The 14,108-nt window shown below is 53.2% G+C and overlaps 1 protein-coding gene across 8 annotated transcripts in view; it reads left to right on the top strand.

Moving 5' to 3' along the window:
* DLG4 (discs large MAGUK scaffold protein 4) overlaps positions 1-10,649 on the top strand; it is a 28,517-nt gene extending 17,868 nt beyond the window's left edge. For 5 of the 8 annotated variants that reach the window (XM_030922990.1, XM_030922989.1, XM_030922988.1 and 2 more), the window contains 12 exons: positions 3,304-3,599; positions 3,781-3,883; positions 4,022-4,136; positions 5,923-6,099; positions 6,394-6,430; positions 6,523-6,550; positions 6,680-6,727; positions 6,810-6,911; positions 7,275-7,447; positions 8,381-8,490; positions 9,068-9,159; positions 9,719-10,643. In XM_030922990.1, coding sequence (XP_030778850.1) covers positions 3,304-3,599; positions 3,781-3,883; positions 4,022-4,136; positions 5,923-6,099; positions 6,394-6,430; positions 6,523-6,550; positions 6,680-6,727; positions 6,810-6,911; positions 7,275-7,447; positions 8,381-8,490; positions 9,068-9,159; positions 9,719-9,825 — 1,388 coding nt within the window. In that variant the 3' untranslated portion in view covers positions 9,826-10,643. The other 3 variants (XM_030922991.1, XR_004054950.1, XM_030922994.1) reach the window with 3 other exon arrangements.
* Positions 10,650-14,108: the final 3,459 nt, after the last annotated feature.

The raw sequence follows: 14,108 nt of genomic DNA, 5'->3' as shown, positions 1-14,108 counted from the left end.
GGAGAATTGCTTGAACCTGGGAGGCGGAGGTTGCGGTGAGCTGAGATCATGCCATTGCACTCCAGCCTAGGCAACAAGAGCAAAACTCTGTCTCAAAAAAAAAAAAAAAAAAAAAAAAAAAAAGGAATGTGGCTATTTGTAAGATAAATAACAGGAATTAGTAACTTCTCAGCAAAAAGAAGATGTAGTGAATAAAAAGACCCCTTTTGCCATAGAAAAAAATTCTATAAAATTATTAGAAATAGAAACTTGACAAGAAATATAAGATTTGTATGAAGAAAATGACAAGACTTTACTGAAGACAAAACAAGATTGGAAGGGGTGAAGAGTCACACTGTGTTTCCGGATGGAAAAACTTAATATGCTAAAGATCTCAACTGGCTCCAAATTAATCTCTACATTCCATTCAATCCTAATCAGAATTTTAATGTTGTTTCCCTGCTGGGAAAGGTTGATACTAAAATTCGACTGGAAAAACTTGTGTGGGGGAAAAGCTAAGACATTTTGGAAAAGAATAATGAGGTGTGGCAGCCCCTACAAAATATGAAATAATACTGTAAAACCACATTAAAATCACATGGTACTGTTCCTAAATACCATAACCTACCGAAAGGAACCTGGGATCGTCAGAAGAAGGGTCAATTTAAAATCTTTGGCAATAAATGTATAAGATGAGCTTCTAACTTCTTTCATACTAGAGAGCAAGGAAGGTATCCAAGACTAATAGGTTCTCAGCAAAGACACAGGAGCCAAATTGAAGAGGCTTATACTGGTCAGTGAGAACTCATTAAATATATTAAAATCTTTAAGGTAATAATAATACTTAAAAATATTTTGGCCAGGCGTGGTAGCTCACGCCTGTAATCTCAACACTTTGGGAAGTCGAGGCGGGCGGATCACCTGAGGTCAGGAGTTCGAGACCAGCCCGCCCAACGTGGCAAAACCCCGTCTCTGCTAAAAACACAAAAAATTAGCCGGGCGTGGTGGCGGGCGCCTATAATCCCAGCTGCTCGGGAGGTTGAGGCAGAAGAATTGCTTGAACCTGGGAGGCAGAGGTTGCAGTGAGCCGAGATTGCACCACTGTGCTCCAGCCTGGGCAATAGGAGTGAAACTGCGTCCCCCCCAAAAAAAAAAAAAAATTTTTTTTTGGAGGATGCTAGGCAATCTCATTCATTCTGAAATTGGTGAATAAAGGGAGAGAGGCATGCAGAGAGAGGCATGCATTTATCCTCCCTTTAGTGTGCAGACTACCTCAGAGAGTAACCAATAGGTTGACACAGGGCTGGTTTTCTGTTGTTGTTGTTGGAGGCAGGTCTTGCTTTGTCACCCAGCAGGCTGGAGTGCAGTGGTATGATCTTGACTCACTGCAACTTCCGCCTCCTGGGCTCAAGTGATCCTCCCACCTCAGCCTCCCGAGTAGCTGGGATTACAGGCGAGTGCTATCATGCTCAGGTAACATTTAACTTTTGTCTTTTGTAGAGATAGGCTTTCACCATGTTATCCAAGCTGGAGGGTTTTTTTGTTTTTTTTTTTTTTTTTTTTTTTTTTTTTTGAGAGAGAGAGTCTCGTTCTGTCACTCAGGCTGGAGTGCAGTGGCACAATCTTGGCTCATTGCAACCTCCGCCTCCTGAGTTGAAGCAATTCTCCTGCCTTGGCCTCCTGAGTACCTGGGATTATAGACATGAGCCACCATGCCCAGCCAATTTTTGTATTTTTGGTAGAGACGGGATTTCACCATGTTAGCCAGGTTACTCCTAACCTCAAGTAATCTGCCTGCCTTGGCCTCCACAGTGCTGGGATTACAGGCGTGAACCATTGTGCCTGGCTAAGATTTTTCTTTTTTAAAGAAGAATTCCCACTAATAAATGCTCCCCACTCCAAAGAAAGAAAGAAGTAGAATATCACCATTTTGCAGTCCCTGATACATATCAGAACCAGGTGGTGATTGTCAATGTGGCTAAAACTCACCTGAAAGGCTGATGGGGCGCCATATAATGGATGGACAGGGCTGACGAACCTGAACCTACCATTAATCTTACCTGACAGAAAGACAACCAGACATTGTATCCTGTGGTGATGCCATAGGAAGAACATAGCGCTACCTATGAAGTATATAGGACTTACTAAAAAAAAAACCTCTGAATTGAACTTGAAACTGATCAAGCCTCCAGGATGAACTGCCAGTTTACAGGAGATACAGGGGCAGAGGCATAGGCTAAACAAACCACAGGAGGGTAAGCAGTAATTTCCCTGTTAGAATTTCCCTCATAGGGCCGGGCGCGGTGGCTCACACCTATAATCCCAGCATTTTGGGATTATAGGCGGGTGGATCACGAGGTCAGGAGATCAAGACCATCCTGGCTAACACGGTGAAACCCCGTCTCTACTAAAAACACAAAAAAATTAGCCGGGCGTGGTGGCGGGTGCCTGCAGTCCCAGCTACTCGGGAGGCTGAGGCAGGAGAATGGCATGAACCCAGGAGGCGGAGCATGCAGTGAGCCGAGATCGCGCCACTGCACTCCAGCCTGGGCGACAGAGCAAGACTCCGCCTCAAAAAAAAAAAAGAATTTCCCTCATAGGCTGGTCAAGGTGGCTCACACCTGTAATCCTAGCACTTTGGGAGGCATAGGCGGGTGGATCATTGGAGGTCAGAAGTTCGAGACCAACCTGGCCAACATGGTGAAACACTATCTCTACTAAAAATGCAAAAATTAGCTGGGCGTGGTGGCGCATGCCTGTAATCCCAGCTACTCGAGAGGCTGAGACACGAGAATTGTTCGAACCCAGGAGGCAGAGGCTTCTGTGAGCCGAGATCATGGCACTGCACTCCAGCCTGAGACTCCTTCTCAAAAAAAAAAAAAAGAATTTCCCTCATAGAATGTGGGAAATTCTTTTAGAGAAATGACCTAGTTTTTTTAAACAAATGGATGGCAGAGAGTTGGGGGGGAAAAAGAGGGAGAAGAATTTTATGGATTAAGAGATTTGAGTGACACAGGAACCAAAAGAAAACTCCCAAAGCATAATATTAATGTTCCCTTTGACTTCCCCATCCCTGGCATACTGAGGACATGTGATGTTTAAATTCTTTATCCTCTAGGACAACCAGCCTGTAATGTCACCTCTAAATTCCTGACCCCTGACGTCACTGTGATCTGATATCCCCTTACCACCCCACCTCGGCGTCTCTGAGAGAATAACTTCCCTTCCACCTGACTTTGGCTCTCCTGGCACCTGGGGAGAAGGTTGGGTGGTGGGTGCTCTTTCCCTCCAGGCACTTTCATCTCTGCCCTGTGTCTTCCTCAGCTTATTCTCAGCACCTGGACAACGAGATCAGTCACAGCAGCTACCTGGGCACCGATTACCCCACAGCCATGACCCCCACTTCCCCTCGGCGCTACTCCCCAGTGGCCAAGGACCTGCTCGGGGAGGAAGACATTCCCCGAGAACCGAGGCGAATTGTGATCCACCGGGGCTCCACGGGCCTGGGCTTCAACATCGTGGGTGGCGAGGACGGTGAAGGCATCTTCATCTCCTTTATCCTGGCCGGGGGCCCTGCAGACCTCAGTGGGGAGCTGCGGAAGGGGGACCAGATCCTGTCGGTGAGGGAAGGCCTGCCCCTACCTGCACCACCCCCTCCCCTCAGGGCAGAGCGCAGAGCTCTTGGGGAGGGGCCTGGGTGGGCTGCAGCCGAGTCCTCTTGCGGGACCACTCCCTGCTCCACCTGGACCCAGAAGTGCTGCCTTCTGTCTCTGGTGACACAGCCTGTCCTCCTCTTTCTAGGTCAACGGTGTTGACCTCCGAAATGCCAGCCACGAGCAAGCTGCCATTGCCCTGAAGAATGCGGGTCAGACAGTTACGATCATCGCTCAGTATAAACCAGAAGGTACCAGGCCAGAAGTTCTTGTCTTGTGAGCTAAAATGGCCCTTAGAACTCTGCCTCCTCAGCTGATGGCTTCAGTAGGGGAGGACGAGTGGCAGTAGGATGGGGACAGAGCTCAGGAACCTCCCTGTCCTTCCTCAGAGTACAGCCGATTCGAGGCCAAGATCCACGACCTCCGGGAACAGCTCATGAACAGCAGCCTGGGCTCAGGGACTGCCTCCCTGCGGAGCAACCCCAAAAGGGGTTTCTACATCAGGTCAGAGGCTCCCTGGGCTGGGCTCCTCAGCCCCTCTGCGTTCCTGGGCACTCTATGCCTGGCCCGGGCCTCAGCCGCTCCTCCTCTCTACCCTGCCTGCTCTGACTCCCCACCCCAGGCCTGAGGCGCAGCGAGGGTTCATGGGCTTCGCTGCACAAGTTAACGTTTGAAATACTCCCTGTCGATGGGAAAATAGCCTCTACCCCAAGTATTCCAATTGTCTTCTAGCCCCTGGTCATCCCAGCACTTCCTTGGGACTCCCAGGCCACCGCACAGTTTGGGATCTCAAAGGTTAATGCTTGGTGGAGCATGGTCCTCTAGGGTATTTGGAGTGTTGCCCCAGCCTTCACGTCCCTGTGGGCAGTTCTGGAGAAGTGGGCTGCAGCTCTGTGGTGCCTGCCCCCGTCTCTCCAGCGGTATTGTGGGCAGTCCCAGAGAGGTGGGCTGCAGCTCTGTGGTTCCTGCCCTCATCTGTCCAGTGGCATTTTGCTCCCCTCTTAGGGCTCGTCTCCATTGACTCTTTTTGTGGCTTAGGTTTCTGCCAAAGCACATCTCTCTCCCGCCCCCGCAGGTCACCCCCCACTTCTCTCCCTGTCTGGCCCTGTGGCTTGCATGGCCTCGTCTGCCACTCCGCTCTGCAGATGTCTCTCGGAGCTGTTGGCCCTGGCTGACCTCTTTCTGGAGGTCAAGACCTGCACTTTTGGCCATCTGCTTTCTGGCCATCTCCACTGGGATGTCCCACAGGCATCCCACACTCAACATGTCCCACGCTGAGCTCAGCATCCTGCTGTGGAACTGTGTTCCGTCCTGCTGTGCCAGCAGTTTCCCTCTTGCTGAGTGGCATCACCGGCCACCCAGACGCTGGCTCCCGCCTGAGCCCTTGCTCTGCTCTTCCTCCCTGCTTGGGGCCAGTTGGTCCCCAATGTTGTTCTGACTCCCAGTGACCACAGGGGTTGTGTGGTGGCTCCCAGGGGGAGCATCATGTGGTTGTCACACTCCCAGGGGGCCCGGGGTCTCCTCCCTCCTCTCCAGGCCCATTGCTTTCCTCTGCGTCTTCGTTCCTTCTCTGTTTCTGACCTCAGGGGTTGTGACTTACTGATAGAGATTTGATACTGGTAAGGGTAATCATTAGTTGGAAACACGGGACCTTTCTTTTTCTTATGAATTTGGGCAGATTGAAGGTTACCCCGTGACTTTTTTTGAGATGCGAGTCTTGCTCTGTCACCCAGACTGGAGTGCAGTGGCGTGCTCTCCGCTCACTGCACACTCCGCCTCCCGGGATCACGCCATTCTCCTGCCTCAGCCTCCCGAGTAGCTGGGACTACAGGTGCCCGCCACCACGCCTGGCTAATTTTTTTGTGTGTGTGTATTTTTTTTAGTAGAGACGGGGTTTCACCATGTTAGCCAGGATGGTCTCAATCTCCTGACCTCGTGATCCACCCGCCTTGGCCTCCCAAAGTGCTGGGATTACAGGCGTGAGCCACCACGCCTGGCTGTACCCCTGTGACTTTATGACGTGCATGTGTACTGCAAGCTGCTTTCTTGAGAGGGTTGAGTTCGAGCCCTCCCTCTGGAAGCTGGACTCAGTGTGGACTGAATGTTGTGGCTAACAGTTGTGGTGATTATGAGTTATAGTCAGCGTTTGGTCCCCACACAGTTTTGGGTTCCTCAGCATCCATTGCACTCATGGGAGGGCCGTCTGCAGACCTCTGTCACCGAAGGGTGACTGGGGCATCCTTCTTGGAGTCTTCAGCTGGGCTCTGACCAATAGCCACTTGCCCTCCAGGGCCCTGTTTGATTACGACAAGACCAAGGACTGCGGCTTCCTGAGCCAGGCCCTGAGCTTCCGCTTTGGGGACGTGCTGCATGTCATCGATGCTAGTGATGAGGAGTGGTGGCAGGCACGGCGGGTCCACTCTGACAGTGAGACCGACGACATTGGGTTCATCCCCAGCAAACGGCGGTGAGGCTTCTGGGCTCTGTAGCCTTCTTGCCACAGGCACTGAAGTTGCCAAGGTCCCCCAGGGTGGGCAGCCAACAGGGGATGGGTTTGCCCCCTGAACTCCTAGCGGTTTGTCTGTTGGGCCGTCCTGGGGACCCTGGCTCCCATGAGCCTTTGGGAAGGACCACTCCTCACTGAGGAGTACAGTGCCCAGGGCTGCAGGAGAAGGGGTTGTCAGCTGGCCTGGAGCGTGGGGGCAGCAGGGTTCCTCACTGGGCATTCCCTCACCCGCCTATCTCTCCATGTATCCCACAGGGTTGAGCGACGAGAGTGGTCAAGGTTAAAGGCCAAGGTAGGTGGAGGAGGGTGTGAGCCTGGGTGGAAGCGTGAGGGCTCATGGAGCTGAGCTTGTAACTAACCCCGTGGCCTGCTTTTTCTTCCTAGGACTGGGGCTCCAGCTCTGGATCACAGGGTAGGTAGGGTCAGTTTGGGAAGATGTGGGTGAGAGAAGCACTGAGCTGCTTTTGATATCCTCAAGGGGGAGACAGGGCTCCAGGTCCCCTGTTTCAGAGCCCCTTGCAGATGCCCCACCTCCCACCAGGTCGAGAAGACTCGGTTCTGAGCTACGAGACAGTGACGCAGATGGAAGGTGAGCCCTGGCCCCTGCCTTGGCCCCAGCGCCTGCTGCTCCCCCAACCCTGTACTCGGCCTAAGCCAGGCTCTCTCCGCAGTGCACTATGCTCGCCCCATCATCATCCTTGGGCCCACCAAGGACCGCGCCAACGATGATCTTCTCTCCGAGTTCCCCGACAAGTTTGGATCCTGTGTTCCCCGTGAGTGCTGGGGCCTTGGATGGAGGAGAAGGTGGAGGTGGGGATGGGACGGAGGAGGCCCATCCCTGGGGCCATAGGTAGAGCCTTTGGGGGATTGGTGTGTAGGGGGATACAGGGTTTCTGCAAGAATGGGTGCTTCTCAGCCACCCTCTCATTTCACAGTACCCATGCCCAGGCCAGAAACTTGGAGGCCCTGGAGGGTGCTAGGGGAAGCGGTTCCGGCCCTCTGCAGTCTTGGTCTCCCTGGAAGCTCCCTTTCACCAAAGGACCCGCTGGGCACTGTGGGGTTTGATTGAAGGAGGCAGGATTTCAGCTAGAGGGATGGTGGTTAGATCTTTGGGGGGTGGGGTGACTTCCTGGCAGATACGACACGACCCAAGCGGGAGTATGAGATAGATGGCCGGGATTACCACTTTGTGTCGTCCCGGGAGAAAATGGAGAAGGACATTCAGGCGCACAAGTTCATTGAGGCCGGCCAGTACAACAGCCACCTCTATGGGACCAGCGTTCAGTCCGTGCGAGAGGTGGCAGAGCAGGTAGGACCTGGCGGGCACCTGGTCCTCTTCCTTCTCCCCTCTCCCCACCCCATTGCCTCCCTCCAGCTCTCTCTAACTCTCTCTCTCTCTGTCTCTTTCCCTGCTGGGTCTCGACTCCGCTCCTCCACCTCCTTCTCCTCTTGGGCAACTCTGACCGCCTGCTCTCTGCCCCTGCTCTCTCTCCCGCCTCCCTTGCTTCCTGACCCCAAATTTCCCATCACCATCTGGCCTCTTTCTCTCCCCACTCCCTCCTCCTTGCCCCATTTCTCCTCTCTTCCCATGGCCTTGTCTTTGGTGGCTTGGCCTTCCCCACTGGGTCCCTCCCTTTTTCCTGATTCCCCTCTGGTCCTCTCCCCTGCCTCACCCTTTCCTGGGGCCCCGCTCCCCTCTTCCACTCCTCCGCTAACTCCTTTCCTTTCCCCACTGCTCCCCACCCTGCCCTCCCTCCCTCCACGGTTCCTTTCTCCATCTGCCTCCCTCCCTCCCATCTGTCTCCTTGTTCCTTCCATCTGTCTGTCCTCTGTCCGTCCTCCCCTCCCTCCTCCCTCTATCCTACTTCCTTTCTCCTTTTTCTTGGCTTTCCTTCTGGCCTGTGTCACCTCTGCCTTGCACACCCCGCCCCACTCGCTGCTGCCCTGGCTCTGCCACCATCTCTTGGGTCCCTGTCTGCCTGGTGCTGCTCCCTTCCTCCATTCTGTCCTGTCCCTGCCCTCTCCCGTGCTCTCCATCTTCCTTTTCCTTTCTCTGTCTTTTACTCTGTCCATGCCCTCTTCCTGCCTGACTCTCTGCCCCCGTGTTTCTTGACATCCATGTCACTCCCCTTCGGCCAACCTCCCATTCCCCACCTCTCCTTGTCCCATGTCCCTCCGGCACCGCTGTCTGTCCTTTCCCGCCACTTGCTGGCCCCCCTCCGCCCACCCTGCCTGCCCCCAGGGGAAGCACTGCATCCTTGATGTCTCGGCCAATGCCGTGCGGCGGCTGCAGGCGGCCCACCTGCACCCCATCGCCATCTTCATTCGCCCCCGCTCCCTGGAGAATGTGCTGTGAGTATGGTCCTGGGGGCCTCCCCTCTGCTCCCCCAACACATGTGGCCCTGGGCCTCACAAGGCCTCTGCAGTCAACTCTCCCTTCAGAACGCTGGACAGCGGTTTCGGCAACCCCCAGAAGGGGATTCCTGAAACCCAGCAGAACCTGGAATCCAGGAGACCTGGAACCCAGAGGATGCGGGGAATCGGGCCTTTCCCCTCCTCTCCTGCCTTGGGCTAGAGGGGACTACATCTTCCAGCAGCCCTTGGGGTATACCAGCTGGGGCGAGTCAGGGCCTCCAGGGCTGTTGGGAGTTGGAGTCCGAATCCCGTCTCTGGGGCTGAAGGCTGGAAGGATGAAGCGCTGGAAATGTCCCTGAAGTAGCCACACCTGGCTCGGGCGGTTGTGGGTGGGGGGGGGGGGGTGTCTCATCTGTGGCCCCAGAGGATACTGGGAATTGTATTTTTTTTTTTTTTTTGCTACATGCTCCAAGTAGAAGAATACTAGTTGCAACTTAACATTCCTAGATAGAGGAGGTAAAAGGCAGGGTCAGGTGGGCCCAGTCTCAGGCCTGCTCTCCCTCCCTCTTCACAGAGAGATTAACAAGCGGATCACAGAGGAGCAAGCCCGCAAAGCCTTCGACAGAGCCACCAAACTGGAGCAGGAGTTCACAGAGTGCTTCTCAGGTGAGGCCACAGCAAGGCTGTTGCCAGCACGTAGGGTGCCTTTACTCGGATTAGAAAGAGCTCCCCCACCACTCCCAGTGGATGGTTTAGAAAGAGGTGTCCCTGTGGGCATGGCATGGGGGCTTACGCCCATAATCCCAGCACTTTGGGAGGCCGAGGCAGGTGGATCACCTGAGGTCACGAGTTCAAGACCAGCCTGGCCAACATGATGAAACCCTGTCTCTAGTAAGAATACAAAAGTTAGCAGGGCGTGTTTTCGGGCACCTGTAATCCGAGCTACTCAGGAGGCCGAGGCAGGAGAATTGCTTGAACCGGGAGGCGGAGGTTGCAGTGAATTGAGATCGCACCACTGCACTCCGGCCTAGGCACTAAGAATGAAACTCAGTCTCAAAAAAAAAAAAAAAAAAAAAAAAGTGCCCCTTTGGGCGGGTGCAGCCTCATGGCTCATGGCTTGGAGAATTAGAAAGAGGTGCCCCTTCCTCTGGGCTGGTGCCACTCCCTTGGCCAGGTGTCCTCTGGCCCTTCCTTGGCCTTACTCCCTGCTCCACCCCACTCCCAGCCATCGTGGAGGGTGACAGCTTTGAGGAGATCTACCACAAGGTGAAGCGTGTCATCGAGGACCTCTCAGGCCCCTACATCTGGGTTCCAGCCCGAGAGAGACTCTGATTCCTGCCCTGGCTTGGCCTGGACTCGCCCTGCCTCCATCACCTGGGCCCTTGGTCTGGACTGAATTGCCCAAGCCCTTGGCTCCCCCGGCCTCCCTCCCACCCCTTCTTATTTATTTCCTTTCTAACTGGATCCAGCCTATTGGAGGGGGGACACTCCTCTGCATGTATCCCCATACCCCAGAACTGGGCTCCTGAATGCCAGGAACCTGGGGTCTGGGGGGGGAGCTGGGTTCCTGGTTCCGAGCCCTTGCTCCTTAGGATCCCCGCCCCCGCCCGCCCCCAATGCACACACAGACCCACCGGGGGCCACCTGCCCTCCCCCATCTTCTCCCACACACATTCCAGAAGTCAGGGCCCCCTCGAGGAGCACCCGCTGCAGGGATGCAGGGCCACAGGCCTCCGCTCTCTCCTGAGGCAGGGTCTGGGGTCACCCCTGCCCTCATCATAATTCCCCATGTCCCTTGATTTCTCATTTATTTTTTCCACTTTTTTTCTTCTCAAAGGTGGTTTTTTGGGGGGAGAAGCAGGGGACTCCACCGTTGGCCCCTGCCTTCCACACGCCCCCACCTTTTTTCTTTGCCGGTTTGCATGAGTGGAAGGTCTAAATGTGGCTTTTTTTTTTTTTTTTTTTTTTCCTGGGAATTTTTTTTGGGGAAAAGGGAGGGATGGGTCTAGGGAGTGGGGAATGTGGGAGGGAGGGTGGGGGGCAGGGGTCGGGGGTCGGGTGTCCGGGAGCCAGGGAAGACTGGAAATGCTGCCGCCTTCTGCAATTTATTTATTTTTTCTTTTGAGAGAGTGAAAGGAAGAGACAGATACTTGAAACCCGGTGTGTGGCCTGGTTATTTGGGACCTGGGTGTGGAGGGAGACGGGTGCAGCAGAGTCAGATCCTTCTTCATTCTAAGCCAGAGAGGTTAGTGGCCTGGAAAACGGGCCATGGAGGTAACTGGCAAATCAAGGAACCCGAGCAGGTGAAGACTGGGCCTTGGAAGGGCTGGAGCTCTGTCCAGAGTCATGACAGACCAGAAAGGGGAGGCTGGAACTTGTCTGGGGCCCTGCAAACTTAGTCCAGCTCTGATCCCCACTGGGCTATCTCAGCCCTGTTGGGTAGCACAACAGTCCCTAAAGGAAAATAGAGAGGAAACTTCATTCATTCATGTTCATGGAGTTGTGGACAGAGCTAGGCTCTGGAAATGATTTTTTTTTTTTTTTTTGAGACAGAGTCTTACTCTGTCGCCCAGGCTGCAGTGCCATCGTGCGATCTTGGCTCACTGCAACCTCCGCCCCCTGGGTTCAAGCGGTTCTCCTGCCTCAGCCTCTCGAGTAGCTGGGATTACAGGTGCCTGCCACCACGCCTGGCTAATTTTTGTATTTTTATTTTTAGTGGAGACGGGGGTTTTGCCATGTTGGCCAGGCTGGTCTCAAACTCCTGACCTCAGGTGATCCATCCGGCTCGGCCTCCCACAGTGTTAAGATTATAGGCATGAGCTACCGCGCCCGGCCTTTATTGCCTTATCTCTATGGGAAATAATCTGAGGCAGCTTTTTAAATAATGAGGGTAGGAAAATAAGAATCTAAATGCCAAAGATGAAAACTGGAGAAATGTATACGAGCCATGAGGGTAAATGTGATCTCTGAGCTTCCTGATAGCCGTGGCACAAAAGGAAATTATCAATTACCTAGTTCTTTATTATAAGGGAGAAAGAATTTTAGTTCTTTGAGGGAGTCATATTTTCCTGGCCCTAAGTCCTAACTGAAGCTTCTCAGATCCTGCTATGTAGAATGGGGACTCTCAGCCTTCTGCCTTCTTCATGTGTTTGGCAAGCTCTCAGCAGGAAGGCCTCAGCTGTGGCACAGATGAACCTTTGGGGGCACCTGCTGAGGTACTATTCCTTTCTCTCTCTGATTTTCAGGGGCTCCAGTGGGTAAGCCTGAGGCAGAGGGCCCTAAGTTGTGGTTAAATCCCAAATAGTGCAAAAGGGCATTTTTTGTAGCCACTCCGGACTAAAGTTGAGAGTTGCATGCAATAGACCAGCCCAGGGGTAGTGATTGTGTGGATGGCATGGCTGTCCAAGCCTAAACTGGTCCAAGAATAGAGGCAGAGATCGCTGAAGGGGTGTCACTTCAACCAGTAGCCATGGATTGCCCTGCAGAATTTTCTATGCAGGACCAAGTCCAACAGGATCCTGGGGATGGGGACCAGGGGTCGGCATTTCTGGAAAGCTCCCAGGTGATTTTGATGTCTCACTGGATGGAGAAACACTGCTTCAGAGGATGCTTTTCTTTCCTCTTTTTTGTTTTGTTTTTTTTGAGATGGAGTTTCTCTCTTGTTGCCCAAGCTGGAGTGCAATGGCACGATCTCGGCTCACTGCAACCTCCAACTCCCGGGTTCAAGTGATTCTCCTGCCTCAGCCTCCCAAGTAGCTGGGATTACAGGTGCATGCCACCAGGCACAGCTTTTTTTTTTTTTTTTTTTTTTTTTGTATTTTTAGTAGAAACGGGGTTTCACCGTGTTAGCTAAGCTGGTCTCAAACTCTTGACCTCAGGTGATCCGCCCGCCTTGGCCTCCCAGAGTGCTGGGATTACAAGCGTGAGCCACCACGCCTGTCCCTGGATGTTTTTCAAATAATCCTTCTCTTAGCTTGGTTCTGTGTAATAGTAGATGGCTTGAGGCTGTGATAATGTTCTCTATCGTGAGCAGAAGGGAGAAATCTAGGAGCTGAGGAAGGTATGTGTAGGTAATGCATCTGCATGTTAAACTAGAAGGGGCAGAATCACATAGTTGACCTGGAAGGGGTAGAATCACATAATTTTGCATCTATTATTATTATTAGAGACAGAGTTCCACTCTTGTTGCCCAGGCTGGAGTGTAGTGGCACCATCTCAGCTCACTGCAACCTCTGCCTTCCGGATTCAAGCGATTCTCCTGCCTCAGCCTCCCGAGTAGCTGGGATTACAGGTGCATGCCACCACACCTGGCTAATTTTTTGTTTGTTTGTTTGTTTTGAGACGGAGTCTCGCTCGGTCCCCCAGGCTGGAGTGCAGTGGCGTGATCTCGGCTCACTGCAGGCTCCACCTCCCGGGTTCACGCCATTCTCCTGCCTCAGTCTCCCAAATAGCTGGGACTACAGGTGCCCCCCCACCATGCCCGGCTAATTTTTTTTGTATTTTTAGTAGAGACGGGGTTTCACCGTGTTAGCCAGGATGGCCTCGATCTCCTGACCTTGTGATCCGCCCGCCTCGGCCTCCCAAGGTGCTGGGATTACAGGTGTGAGCCACCGCGCCCGGCCTAATTTTTTGCATTTAGTAGAGACGGGTTTCACCATATTGGTCAGGTTGGTCTTGAACTCCTGACCTCAGGTGATCCACCCGCCTTGGCCTCCCAAAGTGCTGGGATTACAGGTATGAGCCACCGCACCTGGTCTGCATGCCTTATTTTGTAAATTATAATTGATACAAGTACCTGACAACAATTCCGATAAATATAGAAATACATATTGCTTTAAAAAAGTTCCCTCCCTGTTTCCCTCCACGCATTATCCCCCAGGGGAAGCACGGTTGCAGTGGGGCTGTATTCTTACAAGACCATGGGAACTCTTCCCTGGCCGCTTGAGGAGGCAATGTGATATAGTGCACTGGAGCCCCAGGCTTCCAAACAACGTAGTTTCAAATCTTGGCTCCTCTACTCCCCACACTTTTTATTTCTTTTTTTTTTGAGACGGAGTCTCGCTCTATCGCCCAGGCTGGAGTGCAGTGGCCGGATCTCAGCTCACTGCAAGCTCCGCCTCCCGGGTTCACGCCATTCTCCTGCCTCAGCCTCCCGAGTAGCTGGGACTACAGGCGCCCGCCACCTCGCCCGGCTAGTTTTTTGTATTTTTTAGTAGAGACGGGGTTTCACCGTGTTAGCCAGGATGGTCTCGATCTCCTGACCTCGTGATCCACCCGTCTCGGCCTCCCAAAGTGCTGGGATTACAGGCTTGAGCCACCGCGCCCGGCCCACACTTTTTATTTCTTTCAGTAAATACTTACTTGGATGTTCCTTGGAACTAGGCAGTGTTCTAGATGCTGGGAAGGCAACATCCCTCTCCTTAGGGAACTTTGGGTCCATCCAGTGGAGATGACAGACTATATAGGGAGTAAGTGAACACAGAGCGTTTAGACAGTGATGGGTGCTATTATGCAAAGAGAGTGATGGCCCTTGCTGGTTTAGACCGGGCGGTCAGGGAGACCCCTTGCAGCATCATTTGGTTTGAGGCCTGAAGGACAACAAAGACTGGGGTGAT

Source organism: Rhinopithecus roxellana, chromosome 19, assembly GCF_007565055.1.
Source record: "Rhinopithecus roxellana isolate Shanxi Qingling chromosome 19, ASM756505v1, whole genome shotgun sequence".
NCBI classification, from domain to species: Eukaryota; Metazoa; Chordata; class Mammalia; order Primates; family Cercopithecidae; genus Rhinopithecus; species Rhinopithecus roxellana.
This window is presented reverse-complemented; position numbering and strand designations above follow the sequence as displayed.